The sequence below is a fragment of the Carcharhinus amblyrhynchos genome, chromosome 11, assembly GCF_965287045.1.
Source record: "Carcharhinus amblyrhynchos chromosome 11, sCarAmb.v2.hapA, whole genome shotgun sequence".
Taxonomy (NCBI): Eukaryota; Metazoa; Chordata; class Chondrichthyes; order Carcharhiniformes; family Carcharhinidae; genus Carcharhinus; species Carcharhinus amblyrhynchos.
The window spans coordinates 42,923,073-42,945,015 of NC_137334.1; the positions used below are offsets into that span (position 1 = coordinate 42,923,073).

At 39.0% G+C, this 21,943-nt stretch overlaps 3 protein-coding genes across 9 annotated transcripts in view; all 3 read right to left on the reverse strand.

Annotated features, from left to right (window-relative positions):
* LOC145350068 (homeobox protein Hox-D3a-like) overlaps nt 1-7,461 on the reverse strand; it is a 28,465-nt gene extending 21,004 nt beyond the window's left edge. For 2 of the 6 annotated variants that reach the window (XM_080198920.1, XM_080198928.1), the window contains exons 1-3: nt 7,193-7,461; nt 5,320-5,346; nt 149-1,132 (exon numbers count right to left, since the gene is read on the reverse strand). In XM_080198920.1, the coding sequence (XP_080055046.1) occupies nt 149-560 (412 nt within the window). In that variant the 5' untranslated portion in view covers nt 561-1,132; nt 5,320-5,346; nt 7,193-7,461. Of the gene's footprint in view, nt 1-148; nt 2,647-3,347; nt 4,354-5,319; nt 5,347-7,192 lie in introns of those variants that run through there. The other 4 variants (XM_080198926.1, XM_080198923.1, XM_080198921.1 and 1 more) reach the window with 3 other exon arrangements.
* Nucleotides 7,462-8,450: 989 nt separating this feature from the next.
* LOC145350072 (homeobox protein Hox-D5) lies at nt 8,451-16,870 on the reverse strand. Of its 2 annotated transcripts, none has more exons than XM_080198933.1 (3): nt 16,510-16,870; nt 9,682-10,158; nt 8,451-9,316 (listed from the first exon to the last, which is right to left on the reverse strand). In XM_080198933.1, exons 1-3 carry the CDS (start codon nt 16,559-16,561, stop codon nt 9,069-9,071), a joined length of 777 nt encoding a protein of 258 aa, XP_080055059.1. In that variant the 5' UTR covers nt 16,562-16,870; the 3' UTR covers nt 8,451-9,068. The 2 variants fall into 2 exon arrangements, with proteins under 2 accessions (XP_080055059.1, XP_080055058.1); XM_080198932.1 differs by having other exon boundaries at nt 8,451-9,319.
* Nucleotides 16,871-19,966: 3,096 nt separating this feature from the next.
* On the reverse strand, nt 19,967-21,943 carry LOC145350073 (homeobox protein Hox-D8). Its single transcript, XM_080198934.1, has 2 exons — nt 21,190-21,943; nt 19,967-20,959 (listed from the first exon to the last, which is right to left on the reverse strand). Exons 1-2 carry the CDS (start codon nt 21,614-21,616, stop codon nt 20,664-20,666), a joined length of 723 nt encoding a protein of 240 aa, XP_080055060.1. The 5' UTR covers nt 21,617-21,943; the 3' UTR covers nt 19,967-20,663.

The window sequence follows — 21,943 nt, forward strand, 5'->3', positions numbered from 1 at the left end:
CCTCCCTTGAAGGAGTTATTTACGGTAGACCTGTATCAATGGGTCACAAATATTTGCCAGGGATGGCGATGCAGCATGGGGGGTGGGGAGGGGAGGTAGAGGAGGGGGAGGTGGGGGGGCGAAAGGGAAACCAAAAAGTGGATCTTACCCGTGTTAACGTGGATTTTCTTCATCCAAGGATAAACCACTGCTGGTTGTTTGGTTGCTGTGCCGTTTTGACTCTTTGGATTATGTTGCTGCTGGCTGCAAGGCCGGCCTATGGACACTTGGAGCGGTGCAACGGGCTCCCCCTGCCCTGTGAGGTGGTTCTGAGGAGCGGGCTGTGCCTGCAGATGACCCCTCTGCTGCACTGGAGAGCCCCGAGCGTTGCTGCAGCTGTACGACTGGCCGCTGTAGTTTGACCGTGGATAGATTCCTTGGTGCTGAAATTCTGAATCCTGCGACTGGCTGTAATACTCTGAGCAGTGGTCAGGTATGTAGTTATTTTGCGAGTATTCCTCGCAAGGTGGAAATTTGGGATCCACATATTTAGTGTTCATCAAATACGAACTCATGGTCATTAATTTCTGAAGGTGGAAAATACTAATTTTTCTCCAGTTGTCTTTTTTTCCCGTTCCATAAAGCCCTCCTACTTGCTGTCAACTGAATAAAGTTAGTCACCCATGTGACCGTGCGAGCCAATGGCGTGGCCGGGCCCGATTCCCGGATAAGGAAACAGCTAATGACAATTTTTTACAAACTTCGTCCAGAAAACCTTGATTTAAAAATAAATTTAAAAACTGCAAGGTCTTGATTTTCTCCCCCCAGCAGCCACTAAGTAATTGAAACTGGTTCCGGAAAATACATACAGTTGAGTTTCCCATTTGGAGAGAATAATTGTTCACTCACTGAGCGCCGAATATTGCTCAGGTAATTTGCTCTTTTGTTAAAAGACAGATTTCCACCATTCCTTGCCGCTTTTCAAATAAATCAAGGAGAGCAAACTCATTCGGCATGTTGGTGTTTGTTGTTGCAGCTTTTTCCCCGGGAGCAGCAGGACAATAGCGAGGGTTCCTGGAGAAACGGCCAGTAGTCCAACGCACGCAGGGTGACAAAGGAATCATCCAGTTAGCCAAAAAAAGGAATAACGGAGCTGAGGGAAATAATTACAGCCATTACCGATGCAGAAAGATCTTTTGGACAAAGTTATTCAAAGGCAAACATGGGCCTAGTTCAATGTAGTCAGAACAAGGCATTCCGTATCACATAAAGCACTTTGCCTGTGTTGCTTAAGGACATTGCCAGATCAAAAATACTTTGTTTCTAAAGTTGAAACATTTGCAAGACTGGGGTATAAGTTTTCTATCTGATGGCCGAAACATTTATGCTGCCATTTTTTCACAATTCGTTTTTCTCTTCTCACATTCACTCACATCTCTTATCTCCCTAAACTATTCCAATAACTCACTCTCCTATTTGTAACGTGTACAATTCAACTTTAAGTTTTGAACTGAGCCGCATTCTAGATCGATTTAATTCCTAAGCTCTAAAGTGATACGAAAACCGCCAGCCAATCTTTGTAGATAATTTATCGTCATCGCCATGGAAACAGGCAGCTTGAGAAAGAAATACTTAAGTTTCAGTAATCTTAGATTTCCGGAGAGTAAATCCGGAAGTTTAGAAACGACTGCATTCTCAATAACGATCAGGAAATCAACACGTTAACCATCACAGTTCGATTGCAAAACAGAAGTAAAATAATCCATTCAGTTTTGAGCGGCGAGATCTAAAAGCCTACTCAATATTGAAAACTGGATTCAAAACAAAAAGAGACCATTCCCAATTAAATCTTTCAGTATGACTTAGAACTTCATCAATCTAAACAGTAAAGGCCACGGAGAGCAAACTGCTGATTTTCGTAGTGTTGGCATCGACCATAGACTCCCCTAGAAACGAATCTGTGACAGAAACATCACACAAATTCGGTTCTACAGGGTATATATAGACGACGGGTTGCAAACAAATTCGGTGACTAATTACAATATGGGAAAGTGGTTTAAAAGCTCCAAGGGGTTCATGGCGTGCAATATTAATAACTAAAAAATAAAATTCAGACACAGCGATTGTTAAACAATTTAATTGTTTGGGCATTGGGAAAAAACATAGAAGTCGTTCTTTTATAACTGGTAGCTGATAGCAAACATTTCTACGTGCGTTGTTCGGCAGTGACAGCAACATGAATCAGCGTGCAGAGTTGGTTTGTGCATACAGTCTACAAGGCAGAAGTTATCATTTGTTACTGTGCTTATGAACCCTTCGTATTTCACAAAGATTTTATAGGAAACAGTTTGTACCGATCCGCTCCAGCTAACATTACTAAGTGCCCCAGCGTGAATCAATAATTGCTCCAGATGCTAATAATTTGAACTCACCACTAACAAACCGCAGGATGTTATAACAAATATCGCCCGGCCTAAACAATTCCTAAATCTAATCAAAAAGAAGTTATACATGATAATGTAAATATTGGTTTATTTCAAAGTGCTCTCCATTCAGTGCTACTTTCAAGAAATGATAGCAGCCCAGGAAAAAAATAACGATTGTTTGTTCTATTCTAATCTCTTCCTCGGAGCTGGATCAAATAATAAATGCTGGCAGAGTGTTTCGAAATCTAATTACCATCAATTGGATCGCCATATGCAAGGAAAAAATGCATATTATTTAATCTGCCAACTAACTAGGATTCCCTTTGCCTCGAACAAGTCTAAGGTGGTTTCTCAACTCTCGTGCATTGTAGATTCCTTACTCTGCTCTCCACACTGTCCCCGCAGTGCCACCGCGTTGTGTGTTAAAGGCTGAAGGGCACGGGGTCAGACTGAAATCATTTACAAACACCTCGGAAAGTTGCATTATTATTTTCACTTTAGCGAGCGCCGCGCGCCTGACCTTTCGCAAGTGTGTGAATCTTTCCCAACTTACTGAGTTTACAGTAATTCTGCCCTTGTGCCTCTAGTTAGAATAACGCACGCGAGTGGCCAAGAACAAATATAAACCTTCGGCAACGAAAAAAAGTAAGTGTATTGAACAGTACAAAGGTTAGACTGAAATGTTTTGAGCTGCACTGATTAACAAAGTAAAACGGAAACTGTACTTTCTGCCACGAAATGGGACTGTTCACTTTGTTTCTCTGCTGCTTCTGTCCAGCACAACAAAGGTTTCGTTTTACCGACGTTTTATTGCAGAGCAACTAAACTAATCCTTTACAAATGTTCAGCCTTGTGTTTAATCCTTGAGTAAATTGCTGCTTTGATTATTTTACCTTCTGTTAAAAAGAATCATTACGTCGCTAAAAGTTTGGTCTTGTTTACCTGTGATTTTTTTTCGTTTGCCCCAGTGCATTAGGAAAGAGAAAAAAAAACTAAACAGTTTTCGACAACCAATGACACCAACGAAATGCACCGGCAGTGAATTCAGCTTTAAAAAAAGCCTTTTTGCAAAAAAAACCCCAGATACCGTTACATCATCCGCTAATTGGAAAGCCAAATCTCTTTTACTGCTCAAATTATCGCAGATTGTGAAGCTGATTGGTGCTACACATTTTAATATTTGTTAGACGCTGTGACCTGCATTTCACCTTACTGCTCGACTCGTTCAGACAGGTCAATGCCAAAGAGTTATTGATGAACAAACCCGATTAAAATTCACCTCTTTTTTAACTGCCCACACAAGTGCTGCGACTTTTGATCTAGCAGATTTTGACCTAGAGAATGTCAATGCAAAGTAAGTGTTTGGGAAGTGAACCCTATATTTATTCATAGATTCAGTTGTTCAATGAAAGCTATTATTGCCATGAGCCTGCTCAGGGCCTTCCTGCGTATAAACACAACGATTTAAAAAACAAAATTGAATTTTTAAAAAGTTCACCTTTCCAGTGACCCAGAAAGCCATTTTCTTGCAGGAGTCCACTCAGCATAAGGAAGGCTGTTTTGCTTTTCAGTAGCAATTACCCTTGATTACTTATCAACGCCTAGAGATTCACATTGTAAAACTTAGTGCTGACACGAAGGATCCATTGCGCTGGCCCATTGCTTTGCCAATACCGGCTAAACATTATCTGGATCTATTTAAAGTGAGTTCTTGTTTGACGTTTATCTCGTGGCATAATTAGGCCGTTACTCGGAGGGCAATAGAATCGGATATTATGGGTAAATATAGACGAGTATCTGTAAATGTCTGCATTTGATATCCTTATGAATGCTTATAATTAGCTGAGGTGAAGGAGCAATGGCAGACTAAGGTGAAAAGAAACATTGACGGTCCCTGGTGTGAGAGGACAGAATATTTCTAGTTCTGGCTTGCGAGAGCCAGATTGTAATTCAAGATGTTTTACTGTCCCTTTTGCAATAAAGATCTGACACTGTCTAATTTGACGTGCGATTTTGGTTACTTTATTGTATTGCGATATTATTAACTTTTCCTTAAATGTATAGTTTTAATGTATTATCTTCATGAACCTATTGATAGAATATTTTATTTACTGTACCTTTCATAGTTAACAAAATGCAAGAAACTTTTGAATAATGCTTCAATTTAAAAAATGAAATTTTGCAATAAGTAATATCTATCAAGAACCTGGCGGACTATTGCAAAAACATTTTTTATCATAAAAGGTAAGCCTAACCAATACATAACACAATAAAGGAAAAGCTGTGCTTTAGTTAAATGAATAGCTAATCTGATGCTCTGGCAGCCATAAGGCTTGATTTTTGGCCTACATGTTTACAGTGACTGTGATATCTGGAGAGCTTTAACATTTCCTTTCGCCCACACGCTTCTGTTGGCTCAATAAGTGTACGCTTTAAATATCTGCTGTAATTATTGACACGTCATTCGACAAAGTGATTTTACAGATGTTTTTGAAACCGGAACAATAATTTTCCTGCAAATGACCTTTTACAGATGCAGCCTTGCACTGGGAGGCGCTGTGTAGTACATTACCAGTTCAAAATAACAACCCAACTAAATCTGACTGGATATATACCGTCACAGTTAAACACAAACATTAACTGCTTTTACTCTGTACCTAGACGTACCCTAAGCCTTTCAGGGAAACTGAATGTAACAGCATCATTTCTCCCATGCAGTTATACAAATTGAGCAGAATGTCAGGAAGAAAGAAAGTTGTGCACAATTGTTACTCGAATCCTGTTAGAATCCACGTAACCACTCCCTTTAGGCCCACAATGTGACCGTCTCATTTTCCATATAGACCACATTCGAAACTAACATCCGCTCCCAACTATTCGCCAAACATTTAAGAAATAACACACAGCTACTTACGGAAGAGCCTCTTCCATTCTGCGAGATCTGCAATTAAATAAAATCGAAGTTAGATTCAACAGTTCGGATTCAGCGAATCACACAATAAAGATAGAAATCAGTGGAATTACTTTCCGGTTCAAACTAATGTTAAAGTAACTGTAATATTTTTAACTTCGCAAGTTCAGGTAAGTGGTCTTCATGACTATTTTCAAAGACAAAGATGCGACCGACAATATAATTTATGCTACAGTTAGAACTGTATTTTTACGTGCAGCACTTTAAGCAAAAATTCGACCATTTATATACGGCGAATCATCACTAGTTTCATTTTACACTGTTTAAGCACAGGAAAGCCTTGTGATATCACATATTCTAGGCAAACAACAGTTTCAATATTGGTTTTACATTGCTTTGGCCGTCTCTGACAATACAAATTTTCTCCTCTCACGAGTTAATGTGACCATTCAGTGTACTTTTAAAATTTATCTATATGCATAAAACGTCGATTTGTAATGTTAAGCGACATTAATGAAAAAAAAGTCCTCTGTGGGCTGATACCCACTCTCAAATACGTTCTCGAATATGTTGGCAGGTATTTTCTTGAGGTTGTGTTTACTATTCTCTTCAAATGCGGATTTTATTGAACATTTAGAGCAGAGAGAAAAAATCTCGTGGTGTTACTCAGCCTCGTTAACTTCGAATAATTTCGAAACCTTTATTTTTCATTTCTTAAAAAGTTTATCTCTTAAATTCTGCATTAAAGTTGGCCAAAGAGGGCAGGGCATACTGGCGTTTTATCTTATAAAATAAATCCGAATTGTGTATGAATGTGCTGTTCACATTTTCTGTTGTCAGTGTCAACAATCTTCATCTGGGCTCCTTGTATAGAGCCTGCCCCTGTCATGTTTAGTATTTATTCATTTTCTTTTGCATTAATATGGCATTTTGGTTCCCATTTCGCACTGTTTAAGATTTCATAGTTCCCCCACCCCTCCCCCCGAAACGTTGTCATACCATTCTACAAATTTCAGCAACATGAATGTAGCCCATAAGTAATATCAATGTGTAACTAAAAAAAAATTAATAGGGTTAATTCATTTCCTATTGCCTCACTATTTGCGGGACACAAAAGGACTGAAATGGGAATTCCGAACTAGTTCTCACCAACTGCACTGAGTGTTCTGACTCCGTTTATTGAAAAAAAGGATATTTTTCAGCAGATATTTGGAGAAAATGAAAATGCATTATGCAGCACATTGTTCGCCATTGTTCTATATTTCTATTCCAAATTGCTCGCAACTCTGAACAAAACCCTGATACCTATAACCGAACAAATTAGCTGAAAGTTATTATGCAATCTCAGCAAATTAATCCAGGTTGAGCAAGGAATGTGCTGGAAATGTTTGATTTTTCTTTAAACTTGCAGAATTATTCCTTGAATTAGGCCATATCTCCCAAAGTATATTTCAATCAAACTCTCAAACTATACAGAAACAATTTATATCCTGCACATTGCTTAGTTCTCCGACCTCAATTTAAAAAAATCGATTTTCAACGTATGGAAGTGTTACATATTAGGGAGGGCTGTGCAGTAAATATCTTTCAGAGCTGGCTGAATAAAATGACTTATCCAACACACGTGACCAAGCTGCATGAAAGCTTCTTGTTTTTTTAAAGCACCCTACTTACACTAGGTTTATTTCTGAATTTTTCATTTCACTGTTTAAAAGCATTACGACACACAACATTCTTCACGATTAAGCATTTGAAATTGTCGTTGGAAATTTAGTAGCATGTATAATTTATCATTAGTTTCGAATATTGCAATATCATTTTCATAACTGAAATATATTATATATCTAAAACTGGTATCTGTTGAAACTGAACTCACGTCGTACTGTGCTTTCTACTTTTTGGCTGGCCAAGGAAATAGTGCATGCGCCCAGGAGGCCCGAATGACATCAGGTGTCACGGATTCACCAGCTCTGCAACCGATTAGAACGAACTTGCTGCTTTTCCAGCGTAAAGGGACTAGGACACTAGGATACTGCCAATACACAGCCGTGGAACAGGACAGCTTGCTTCTTGGTGTCACTTTCCACAGGCCCTATCAAAAACACCAACCCATCTGCACTTGTCTGCTCTTAACCTAATATATGATGTGAATTATATTTTGGCTTGTCAACTCCCCTAACCATAAAACAAAGTTTAATGACATCACGTGCCCCTCTATAGCCAGTCAGGAACCGGCTCTGTGGCGTCCATATAAATAACCCTTAAACTTTAAAACTTTTATTCACTAAAGACAGTCATGTTCATCGAAATGTTCTCCCAGTAATATAAAGCTAAACATTTGAGTGCCAAGAAGAAACGTGGTTTGGACAACAAGTTGCCTTTACTTTAAAACGCAGTTTGGGCAGTTCTTAAGCAACCACTGGGATCTGTAAGATTTGGTAAGTGTAAATACATTACATGTATACGTGAGCGATATCTTCTGCGCTAGAGTGAAATAGAAACTGGTCGATTGGGAAAGGAAGCAAGAAGCTTTTTCAACAATTACGGAGTCCTGTGACTTTGTTTTCCTATTTCTGTCGCTTCAACAGCTTTAGTCATAAGCGTTGGGTAAAAAAGTATTCTCAGTGCAGTTAAGCTGGTAAGTTATTCCATGCAGTGGAATCTAATACCAAGTTGTTCGTAAGTTCCATAGCTCTTCCAATCAAGTCCCACCAATGGATGTATATTTGTTCAAATATTTATGTTAATATAGCAAACTCGTATTATTTTTTCATCAAGTAACAGTTTATCAAACTATACTTTGAAAATTACCGTGTCTGTAGTCTAAGCGCTGAGGTTTTTGAAGCCTGACTCATGTCCTTATTTTAATAAAGTTACTGGAATAAGTATAATCTCGGCCATTAGCTCTTACCAATAATAATATTTCTTTTTAAATTCAGAAAATGCTCAAAGACGGTTCAGCCCGAGGATCTTTTATGCTCTCTGAAACATTGGGGCTAGCATTAGGTGAATCCGGTTGTCAAAGGAATTGATGCAAAGTGAGAAAGTGAAATGGCGTTTGGTTCTTTCACAAGTCACCAATTGTCACTGTCTTTATACTCCCATTAGAGCAAAACAAAACGCCAAGTGAAATGTTTATTGATAAATCTGAATTTATTTCAGTGTTGTAGGCAAAAAATCACTTCTTTCATGTACATAGGACAAAGCCAGACACTTAAACGTTATATATGTACAGAATATACATAACAAGATAGACCTGGGACCACAGCAACACTCGTGCCATACACATTCCAAGGAATAATCAAACAAAAAACATTTTTATTGTAAAAAGAGGTGAAGAAACAATATTTATTTATGTTTATAAAACATTTTTAAATTAGAGTCTTAGCGAAGCTATAATCCGGTGTAGAATTTGTTTGTTCACCAGCCAGATATATAGTACAAGTCCATTCTGTTCTAAGACAAGTGGCTTGCTTGGCTACATTGCGTTTGTTGACCTCTGATTTACTCTCCTACAATCTAAATTTAGACATGGATGTTAGCATCAACATACTAAAAGCATGATTCAACATATGTTGATGACAAACTGATAAATTGTATTCTCGCCTTTATAAATTGATAGCAAGACGTTGAACCCACTCGAGAACAACATCCCATTGAGGAACACTTAATGTGGCCAAGCAACCTCTCCTATTGCAACTTAAAAAAATCATCTGAATGGTCATCTTATATAGCCAGTTGGATGGAAGAAGCTATGGCTGAAATCCTGTTCCTGGAGGGCTGACATTTATACTTTTCAGTTTATTGTCCTTTTTCCATTTCATTCTTCGGTTTTGAAACCAGATTTTAATTTGTCTTTCAGTCAGGCACAGGGCGTGAGCGATTTCTATCCGCCGGCGTCGTGTAAGGTATCTGTTATAATGGAATTCTTTCTCCAGCTCCAGGGTTTGGTAGCGAGTATATGCAGTCCTCGTTCGTTTTCCTTCTAGTCCACTTAAACCTTCTTAAGAAAAAGTTAAAAGGTGCATTACCACACGCATCAATGCAATGGAAATTATGAAGTTATACAATTTCAGACAAATACATCCATGCTTAATTCTTGAATAAAACCTTCAATTATTTGGATAGATGTGTTAAAATAATTTACAAATGTTCACATTCAGGAGGTATGATGTAAAGCATGGTGTAACCTCTGGCGTAATGGCTGTTATAATTAATATCAACAGTCTGATAATCCGATATGAGTCAAATTGTCATATTTTGACATGTATCCTCAAATATTTAGCTCGTGCTTGCTATTTTATTTCTCAACCTGAAAATCAATTCGATCAAATTTAAAACGCGCCAAAAAGCCAAATATCGTACCTTGGTTAAGGTGCATCTTTTTCATCCATGGGTATATCTGCATCTGTAGGGCTGGATCCTTGTCCAGTTGCTCACTTTCCGGTTTGGGGCTGTCCGTCCCCTTAGGGTGCCCATCGTTAACCGGCGAAGTGTCCTGGTCACCGCTGTATGAGTGATTGGACTCTGTGACAGTGGCCCCCGTCTTAATAGCACTGCCTGATGGGCTTATTAAAGATGCCGAGCAGAAGGCAGGATCAGGAGACTTCATTTTCATCCCAGATGAGCTATGAAAGGTGTTATTGGCTGTTTGCAGGTAGTTGGCAGACCTTTCACTGTCTCCACAAAGATTTGAGTTAGAGCGAGTCATGCTGAGGTCTATCCCGGTGTAATCATAGCCATACCTGGCAGACAGCATCGTCGACTCCCTAAAATGCTCGCCCACAGAAGCTGCATTTCCATAACTCTGCAATTGATAATCGTGGCCATTTTGGTAGCGACCTGAGAAGGAGTTTAAAAAGTAGGAACTCATCTGCCTTTTAGGGGTTTGATTTGTGGTTCTTAGACGTTTATTCGCCACTAGACCGCGCGATATATAATGAAATATGGAAATAAAAGGCACATGTCATTTCTCTGCCTTCTACGTATACAACCAAATATGGGACACAAGTTTGGATCACGTGTTTTTGTTGACCAGTCGTAAATTCTTATGCCTGACCCTGGGGGTAATTCATGCAGTGAGAATACTTGCTGTGATTTAGCGAGCATGGTCCTATAGCTCCTCCTGCTGGCGAACATGAAGAAAGCCATGTTCACGTCAATAAAGCAAATCCAAAAGCGGCTTTAACGTTCACACGGCTTGTTAAATATTTTTCGAAACGGGTTAATTTCTAAATGGGATCACAGTTTAAGCTATGATAATTTCTAGGTTTCGATGCTGCTTTCTGTTATCTAAAATTATGAATTATGCAGCTGGCGACACGTATAGGAACTCAATCGCAAAATGTTTCCTTCTGTAAGTACATACATTCCGTTTCGTAATATCATTAAAGTGTATATTTTGTACAATACACGTGCAAATTAACTAGCCGAATTGGCATTTGTTGAAGAAAAGTACGAACACTTAAAAACTTCAAAAGTTTCTCCAATGCTTTTATTATGGAAACTTCTAGCACAATAATTCAACTTATTTTGTGACACGGTTAACCCCTCTTTTTAAAATTCAGTTGAGTAAAAACACCGTTCCTTCGGATTAACTGCGTATTTGACCCCTTAGTTCGATGCTGCCTGTAAATAAATACTTTGATTCTCGGCGGACTGCATCGTTGGAAATAGATAGTGCATACTCGGCGTAATTACCTCAAATAGCAGATATCCCATTTTGACTTTTAATCAAAGATTTGGGATTTTCAGATTCCCTTTTGTGTGCGAAATGAGGCCGTGGAGACTACTTTCTTACAAAGAGAACTAATCAGACATACGACTCATAAGGCAGCTTCTCCACATTCTTCGGGTCGCTAGGGCTCAGAATGATTGGAATGGATTGTATTCGTAGAAAACTGCGTTGAAATTATTTATACATTCACTTTCTATCTTCACAGATGGTACATTAAAATCAGCTTTAGGATATTCCCCATTAACTTTCATGCGCACGTATGTGCTCCTTCTTTGGCGGAACCCTGTCCAATAAATTCGGAATTCCGCATAAATGTGTGCTCTCTGTTTTCAAGGTTTATTTATTAATGTCACGAGTAGGCTTACATTAACACTACAATGAAGTTACTGTGAAAATTCCCTCATCGGTAACTTATATTTGAAAAAAATTACAAAGTAACTTTGTATTTTACTCTGTGGCTGGTTGGGTCGACGTTGCCACCAGTCCTGACAGACATACCGAGAAGCTAAGCGGGGTGTCTGACTTCTACTCTATTTTTATTTTCACCTCGCAATGAATCGTGATTTTAATACAGTTTCCTTCTGTACAATCAATATTTTGCACTGTGTTGGAGTCGTGGCAATTGTATCAACCTCTGGCGCCTGATGTACATTCAAAATATATGCTGAGCTCATTAAAAATATTTCTTTAGAAAGATAGCCTTCGGCAAATATTTGCGCATTCGGGAAAGGAATGTTACATTTGCAGTTTTGATCTCTACAGTGGTAGTTACATTTTAAACACATCGAGCCAGCTTGAGCCGGCCAGAAATGCAAGAAATTCACAGAGCAGTAAATGGATTTTTTGAAATTAAGATTTGTCTCCCCCCTCCCCGGTTTGATTAATAGGCGGCGTATGAATGCTAGACTGCGATCCAGAAAGGCATCGTTAACGAGGGATAGTGATGTCAAATATCGACTATATTAATATGGACTGAAGATCTTGCCAAAAGTTCGTCGAGGATCGCAGTAATATTTAAACAGGTGGATTGCATCTAAATATTTACATTTGTTTGTCTGTTGATTTTCATTGATGTTAAAAGAATGTTCCTTTCATCACTTTAATAAGGGTATCACTCTATACAATAGGAACCCCGGGTTACGTGGCCACACCATGCTACGCACGAATATTTCTCATACAAAACAATATTTAATTATTACACTCTGGCAATGTTTTCTTTTACATATTTTCCTGCCGTGGAGTGCTAGGGGAATTTTTGGTGCTGGTCTTCCCGACCTCTGTCACCAGAGGTTTTAAGAATAGGAGGATAAACTGTTACAAAATAATTCAAGTCTGAGCCGATTCCAAATAAAATCGGTTGCAGTCAAGATCTGTATAATCAGGGCCCACGTTAGGAGCACACGAGGTATAACTACTGCCTGGAACTGTATGAACCCGGAGTAACTGGGATAGCTTCAGCCTTACAGTTTCAGTGTAGAACCGCATAGGCCTCGACTGAAAGATTTCCGATTCTAGATCCATAATGTGTTCCAACTTACAGCTGCGCTGAGTTCATCTTAAGTACAAGAAAATGTAATATTTTAACAAGCACATTTGAGATAAAATGCCATCTTATAGGTCTGGTTTTGTTTTTGCTTTGTGTGGTGCGGTTTGTGTGGCCTCTCTTATAATTTTGATCTCAGAACTTGGTTTCTATACTGTCCAAGTGACTCTGTCCGATGCTCGTAAATCTAACATGACAGTCGGTGGAAGAAATATTGTCTTTGTCCTGTATTAACAAATCAGGCCGCTCTTACTGAACGTTCGATCGGATACTGTAGTTTCTAGAGCTGACTTTGGCGATTTAAAAATATAAGCATTTTTCCGGGCCACTGCGCATTTATATCCTTGAAATTTTTGCGATAGGATGGCTAGGATTTAAATATTTCACTCTTACTCGGGGACAGATCGTGGATTATATTCGCACTGTGAAATGAAGAAATCGGTGCGTGCATCACATACCAATCATTTTTCTGTGTGTTTTCACTTTACAGCGCGTTCTGCCTTGTAATAAATACTTGAGAAGACTATGGTCTGGAATTTCGTTTGTTTGATAACCCTGCGAAGAGCGAACTGTTTCTGGGATTCCAACGGATTATTCCCGTTAAAATCTAGATTAAATCTTTGGTGGAGTTTTTGTATGAGGATTTGTTTATATTTATAAATTGATGTTATAAAGATTAGCAAAAAGTGCATTTCTTAAGCACTGAACGTTGGCGGTGCTCTGTTACATTCTGTAATGTATGTTCAGTTGAAAAGTTGTTTTCATTAAATAAATAATATTATATTTTCATATTATTCTATTGAAATTGGAAATTATATTTGAGCATTATCGGTGTAGAAGATACACTGTGAGCAAAATCGTCCATGTTACATGTTCTAAATAGACCGCTAGATACTGACTGTAAATCAATTTATTCACAAACATATAGGCACACATACATATATACACACGTGCATATTTACACATACAGATGCATATACACATAAGGACACATATATACATACAGAGAAACGCACGTGCATACTTGCACATATAGGCGCACATACACACATAATTTCACATACAGACACACATACAGACACTCACGCATATATTTACACATATAGGTATACATACACATACATACAGATACATACACACAATTTCACATACAGGCACACATACTGATACAGATAAACACGCATATATTTACACATATAGGCACACATACACATACGTACAGACTCATACATACAATTTCACATTCAGGCACACATACATAGACACACACACATATACACATACTTACATATACAGACCCATCTACAGGCACACATACACATACCGACAGACATAGACAGCCACATAAGCACTCTCACAGCAGACACATATATGCAACAGACACATATATAAACACACACATATGCATACATTCACACACATGCAGACATCCTGACATATATATACATACAGGCAAACATGTAAGCAGATATATACACACATATACATGCAGCCAAACATGCATATAAATACACACATAGAGACACAAATATACATACAGATAAACACCAATGCACACATGCATAAAACACACATATATATACAGGCACACATGCATACAGACACACATACAACACACATGCTTATACAAAAACACACACAAGAACATACATACATGCAATCAAACATACACACACATAAATGCACAAATATGCAAACACACATAAACATACACGTATACAGCCACGCATAGACATACACACATAAACATACAGAAACACAAACATATACATGTACACAGACATGAACGTACACATATACACATAGTGGTGTTCTTGCTGAATATTTTAGCACCTTTAGCAAAATTATTGGCTACGTGATATTGAAGAGCATGTATTAAATAATTAGATCTTAGAAGTTGTAACTGTCACTTAAGTGGTAAACACGCCCATCTAATTTATTTATAACAATGCTTTCTGTTCATTTTTTGTATGATTATATTAAATGATGTATTGTCAAGAAAAAAAAATGAAAATCACAAATCGGTCTTTGCAAGTATTTTGAAAATTTCAGAATATAGGAATCGCATTAGCCCAGGTATGCAGTTTGAGTTTATTGAAAATTAAACCTAATCAGATAGTCATTTTGATTAGTAAATCCTGCATAAGAACCGTTGTCTTCGCCATGAACACACAGAAATGAACATGGGCAATGCTTTGAGAATTATACGAAAACATACTATAAACACAATCGCTATCAATTGTTGCGTGAGAATTGGGGTAAAAGTTAAACTGTTTTCTCAGTAGGACAACCGACACCAGCTTTCCCAACCTAATATACTTCGGGTATGAATACATTTCTGTTTGTAGATCTGGTCTAAAAAGTACACAAGTAATATCGGAACAGTTACAATGTTATAAATAATAACATGATAGAATTGCAAATGTTACGATATCTCTATACATTGATTTAATTCTCGTAACACTTTACAATCTAATTTTAAGCAGTCCCTGTGTCACTTCGACAAAATGCCAGTTAGTCTATGCGATGACTGCAAGCAAACACAGATCAGCCATTTTAAAACATTTCTTTCATTTGCAAATGAATTTCAGATGCTAAAAATGAATCAACATCATCATAACCATATGCCTCACAGATGATCAAACGAATGCATTGCCATTTTTACTTATTACCAATAAAAAAATCTAGATACTGGAAGATCGAATTCACAGCCATGTGACAGATACGACAATTTCAAATGGATGCAATTCCAAGCTCCCTTATCTCACTCTGATGCTGAGTTACAAAAATCCTAAACAACTCTCTTGGAATATTTCATCACCGGAAATGCATACAAACAAATATCTTGAAAAAAATATGATAACAATAAACAATTATTGATGAATTAATTTCTTGCTAACAAGCGATCATTCCTGCAGCAATTTGTGACAGCTAAATAGGAACAAGGAGAGCCGGTGTTTTTCCAGCGACCGTTACGCTTTGCATCGTGAGAGCACTTACGACGTAATTGTTTCTACAGAATTAAAAACACTCCAAGTTTGCAGAGCTTAGTATTTATATATAGATATATAATATGTAATCCAATTTGGGCACAACTTACTGCAGTAAATAAATCATCAGATGGGTGGGCTGATATTATTTGAAACTTTTGCATTAAAAGGAAGTTAAAAGAGCAACTGAATCATGACTAGTACATTGAAACCACAGTGTGATATTGACTGCAGGGTCATTATTGTAAGAGTACCACTCATTTGCGCAAAGTTCTGTCACGTGGTGGTCATCATTACAATGTTGGCCAAACATTACTCCTAAATTCGGATCGTTTCTGTGATTACTGTACGGGATTATTCGGATCATTAACACAAGGTGCATCATTCATCCCTACAATCAATCCTCAGCGTAAAAGAGCCCAACTAGTGCCCTAGTCCGTAAGATACTAAATGCGGAAAAACACACATTGGCAAAAGAGGAACCCAGACGCCAATCGCCAGCAATTGATCGGATATCGCTCCCGCAAAATAGCAACAACAATTCCTATGTAATAACAATAATCATTATCCCATGAGTATACTATGCAATCTGATTAATCTCCGCCCTGGATCATATGAGCAAATGTCAGCTGCTTTGTGGCGAAGCTTTCATATCAAAGGTAGACGCGAATCGCAATTCCCCGTCCTAGCGCGGAATATAAATATTTAATTCACCTGCGTTACAGCCAGCCTTTGAATTGAAATGACCTCCCGGACCCGGTTCCAATATAACGTTTACAAATCTGTCTTGTTCATACATGTCGAACGCTCTTCGACCTCCCAAACAGTTGCCTGCAACTCGACCAACGAAACAAACGCCCTTCCCTCCTCTGTACAGCAGTGTTATCTGCAACAGCAGAGCGTAAGCAAAACACAGCACTTACCCGGCTCAGGGCGCTTCCCCAGAATAGTAACCAGCTGAATGTTGTATTCCATTTCTACTTTTTCGATCAATAAAGGGACTTAAAATAAAGGAGTGAAGCGAAAACTGAAGGGTAAATGAAAGACTGTAAACAGACGTCAGAGGTCTGTGAGAATGATCAGGTTGCTAAATCCCAGCATGGGCCGAATGACTTCCTCATAGTTTTACAGGAAAAGGCTGAAATGTGCGAATACAGCGCAAAGTGTCCTTTTTTGCTAGCAGCTAGCGTCAAATACCAACGACAAAAGCAGGCAAGGGGAGATACTGACAGAAAAGACGATTTGAGACGAGTTAGCTGCGGAATGCAGTGAAATATTCACAAGGGAAATCATGAAAAGGCCATGAACGCTGTTACTAGATTCACATGACCAGTGGCAGCCAATAGGAAAAGAGTCTCCGTCGTAAAAGGTCCATTACAAAGTTGTAAATTTTCTTCAAACAAAAAGGAATTCGCAGCAATTCCTTGCGGATTTCACAAGTACAGCTCGCAAGCGCCATGTTTCCTTTAACGAGTTCTTTGCTGCAGCTATTTGTTATCGTGTGTATTGTAACGAACGCCTTAACTAACTATATAAACGGAAATGCCGCGACAACATAAGGAGAAACCTCTCCCAATGCAGTAGTTATTCCGCAGTCCAGCAATCAAATCACTGCCATTTGTGTGTGCATCTAGACGTTTGTTAGTTCATGGTTCGAATAAGTCAAAGGAGAGACATTCGAATTTTGGGGGGAAAAAGGCAAGGTCAACAAATGATTAAATGTGGGCTGATCACAATCTCCAATGCCGCCAGTTATGCAGCAGAAATCCACTTATTTTTCTTATTGCCCTGATTTTCACAGCCCATTCGATATGGCCAAGTGAAGAGTAGGAAATAAACCAAGCAGAAGCGTGTTTGTCCATTAAGTATAGCAAAACTACGGCGACTTCCTTCCTTCAAATGGCGATCAATAATAAAAGCATTTACTAATTTATTCTAAATGTTATATGGTATATCCTGCACAGGTCAGAGATAGAAGATTAAATATCGGTGTGTATATATAGGCAACTATTATATGTTGCACTTCCATTCCAATCACAGGAAGCATTGTATTATATTCTTTGTGTATCCATTGTGAGTAGAAAGTGGATCTGTATCAAATACAAGAACACATGCCACTGGTCACCAAGGCTTGCCTTAACCGGATAAAATAACTCCGGCGCTGGGTTTACGCATCTAAACCATTTAAATCAGTCGGCTTTGTAATTTCTCCCTTTAGTGGCGGTGAGCGGACTTGGCACCTAATGCTCCGCCGTGTCCAATTCACGGCGACTCCATTCATTGAGAGACGGAAAAAGATGATGGTTAAAATGTATATTTTCCCCTTAACCATATGCTTTTCGCTGGTTTAACTCGAGTGAAAGGTTATCTATCACTCGGTTACCTCTGGTTTGATGCTTTGATCTGATCTTACGAGGGATAAAAATCAAAAACAGCGTAACCAGATACGTGCCGGTAACTCATTTTTAATTTATGATAAGAATAAAACTAGTACAGGAGCAGCCTCCAATTGAAGGCATTCTGAATAGAACGTTCGGCCGTGGAAGTTACTCTCAGTGTGAAAGGAGAAAGACTCGGTCTGGGGTGGATGCTGTTGGAGAGTCAGTGGTGGAAGAATTTTTGCAGAGGTTTAAAAAAAACCCAAATGAAGGTTCTTGAAGAACCACATTGAACATTTTGCAATGATTCAGGGGAGAGTTTTTAATGCATGTTTGGCTTTTTTGATCTCCATTCTTTATTAAAAATCTGTGGAAGCAACGCTGATCTCAAAATACGAATTCCATTCAATGCTTCGCCGTTCAGTGCATCATCTTTCAGAGAAAACAGGCGATTCCTAACATTTGATAAGGTTATCAATACGGCCTAGATCTATCCTGAATGTGCGGTCATTTTGGTGGCCGCTATCCCGGTGAAGACCCGCATTTGACCGTCCGATTTGCAAATGGGAGCCGATACAAAATTAACCTTTTTTTAAAAAATGAGGAACATTTTGCTAACAGAGTGAATGAAACTTTAAATCTGCATGTTTTCTAAAAACGGAACGCAGTGCAAAAATATTGGGGGGGGGGGTGAAATCATCTGGTTGTAAAACAAGAGAGACTTATGAACACTTCATTTGGGACAGAGAATTCCCTTCAGATACGAGAAGGCAATTTCAAGAATAAACATTTTTTCCGAGTTGATTTATTCTGTAAAATTATTTATCTGTTTCGATCAGGCGCAGATTGTAATAGCCAATGTAGTTTGCAAAATATATTTTGCCTTAAAGTCGTACGCTGAGCTTAGAATATGTGAAATTGACAACATAGATTTGTTTAAACAAAAGTGGAATTTCAGAACTGCTGCCCGCCTTGAACGAGCTAATTGCTGTTTCATATTCTCGGACTACCTGATAAAATGAGGATGTTGTCTTTTAGTTATCTAACATATAATTCAATTCGATTGCAAGCCCGAAGCTGTATGGTGCAGCAGAGATGGTTGAAGTTATGGATTCTGGAACCCACTGGTTAAATGTTATCTTCTGCAAATAAACGCGCGATTTCAATTGTTTATTTAATATTTATATAATGTTTGCTTCGTTTTTCTCTCCCGCTTTTGATTGTTTCCTGTCTGTTCTTATCAATACTTTTCCTTAATTTAGGCTTATCATGCGCAAAAAGGAAGAGACTGGAAATTTTCAATTCCTACGGCTGCGGTTTGCAGGCAGCACCCCCGCGCTGATTCTATTAGAGTTTCGACTTGGCCTAATCGCCGATTAAGGTAAATGTAATGGGAAGCCGGAAGATTCTTCGACAGCTGAAGATTTTGCTTTCGCTCCCAGCTTTTACGGCAGGGAGGAATAAAATGGAGGCCAGAAATCCGCAGTTTGTCCAGTGATTTGTAGTATTAGAATTTTATTGTCGGTTTTACGAGATTTGCTGATATACGTGTACAGTAGACCGCAGTTAAACACCAAACACTAACTTTTACAGCGTCGGTTTAGCCACACATGAGCCAGGCATGTGATCTGATCAGCCAATGGTCATTCGGAAGACTTTTAACTTGAGGCACAGATAAACTAATATTCTAATCATCGGCTATATCATTAACTTTTATAACTACATATAAAGAATTACGCCATCTTCAGGCTTTTGCACCCAAGTAACAGAGCGGCGGTGCGGTATGGGGAGACAAGCACCTTGTGGCCACGGAGCTAAACAAACACAAATACACGACATCTGATTTCACTGCGAGGAATACAACCTCCAAACAGTCACAGAAAGCTGGCGAGGTAGTGACCCAGTCACTCCGGCTAACTTTCTCAATCCGAGCACAATGAGTTTCTACTCCTGTTGGATCTACTTTTGGAGATATTCGTCGTTAAATGAAACAAGTAGACAATTAAATTTAATCAACATTTATTAATTTAATCACATTCGACCATCATAAAAAGTGACTATTGCCGCGGAATACCTTGCAATTCATTTTTATTTTTATTTTTTTGCTTGTGTTTATAATATGCGTATCGGAGATAGGTAATGGTTGAGAATTTCCAGCCGCAATACACCACCAATTATTTCACACGCACAGTAATTAAGACACATCGTAAGTGCACGGTTCTTTTTCTCTATCATTAATTAAGTGTGTTCGCAATACATTCCAAATTATCCAATCTATTAGGCAGTTCATGTTGTTGGGTATAATCACAAAAAATGCGAAATAAAATCAGCAAACTAAATCAATCACCATATCATTTCATATTTTCGTCTTATTAAAAAGCAATAAAATCTTTATTCCAAATGGCTATTTCTTTTGAGTTTTTTCGCCGCTTTCCACTTTTAAAGGGAGCGGCAATAGGAGGGCTGATCTGTCAAGGTGTGATGGGTGGGGAGGGGGGAATGTTAAAATTATGCACACAGGATTCATTAGAAATAATGTCGAATTAAGGCTCTAAAGAACTTCGATAACAATAAACAGGTGGATTGTTTACATCGAGCCAACCATGGCTGTGTTGTAGGATTCAATCCCCTCAACACATTTAACAGTGGAATTAGCGCAAACTGAATGACGTTTCGCTTGGAGGCCAAAGGGGGTAAAGTTACTTGGTCTGTTTTTCTGTTGTCTCCTGCTCGGGGTCTTCCTGTTCTTTCTTCACCTCTTCCTCCTCCTCGTCGTTCCGGGAGGTGGGAAATTTGTCCTTATTGTTTTCCTTTTTCCACTTCATCCTTCTGTTCTGAAACCAAATCTTCACCTGCCTCTCAGTCAGTCCTAGGGCATGTGAAACCTCGATCCTTCGCTTCCGAGTCAGATACGGATTGAAGAGGAATTCCTTTTCCAACTCCAGGGTTTGGAAACGGCTGTAAGTTTGTCTCCCTCTGCGTCTCCCGGGCGCTGCTAAAGAACACGAGAATCACAGAAAGACAATCAGTACGGGGGGAATCAAATGCACACAACCAAAGAGCGACACACATAGGAACAAATCTTTGCTTTGAACGGCCATGCCATACAAAGAAAGTGCTCCTATAAAAGCCGACAAGACTATTATAGACCGCATTAAAACACCTTGGCGATTTAACTGAGCAGCAGTAAAACGTGAGATGGAAGCTACTTCTAATATATCCAACCTTGAGGTCTCATCCAGGGAAACATTTGAGTAGGAGACGAGTTCTGATTTAAGTGTTCTGGTTCTTCGCCAATATTACTGCTGGACGATTTACAGTCAGGATATTGTACCAGATCGGCCTCTTGCTGTGTCGTAAAAATTTGCTGTCTTTGTAAGTTATCGTATCCGTAAAATTTAGAGGGGTCACCGTGACACGTAATTCCACAAGGATTCTGCTGAAAGCCAGCGTTAGGAAGTGCAGATGTCCCATGGTGGTAAAAATCTTGAACTTGAGCTGGGTGCTGGAAGCCTGCGCCGGTGCTGGGACCATAGACGACAGTGTGTCTACTGGTCACGTCCTGTGGAAACCGGCAGTCGTAGTAAGTGGGACTGAGAGCTTCTCCGGGCTTGTACTTGGAGTAGAATGGATTCACAAAATATGAACTCATCTGTGCAGACTCTGGAATGGCCAATGAATATCAACAAAATCACTGCTAAACAGCACAGGAGGAATGTTATTTTGGGTCCCCCGGTTTACAGTGTGCTCATGATGGCAATGCAGGTCCTGTATGCACTGATGCCCCTGTGGAACATACTCGCTAATACTGTAGGTACACAACTGCCTCACTGCTCTGGCTGCTTCGCTTTCAGAAACCGCAACTCAGTAGTCAGCCAGCTGGGAAGGTCGTTGTCTGCCGTTTACAGTTACCGCTTTCGCGGGCAACACGTCTCTGCTGGAAAATGATTTTTTTTGGGGGGGGGGTAAAAAAATGTAG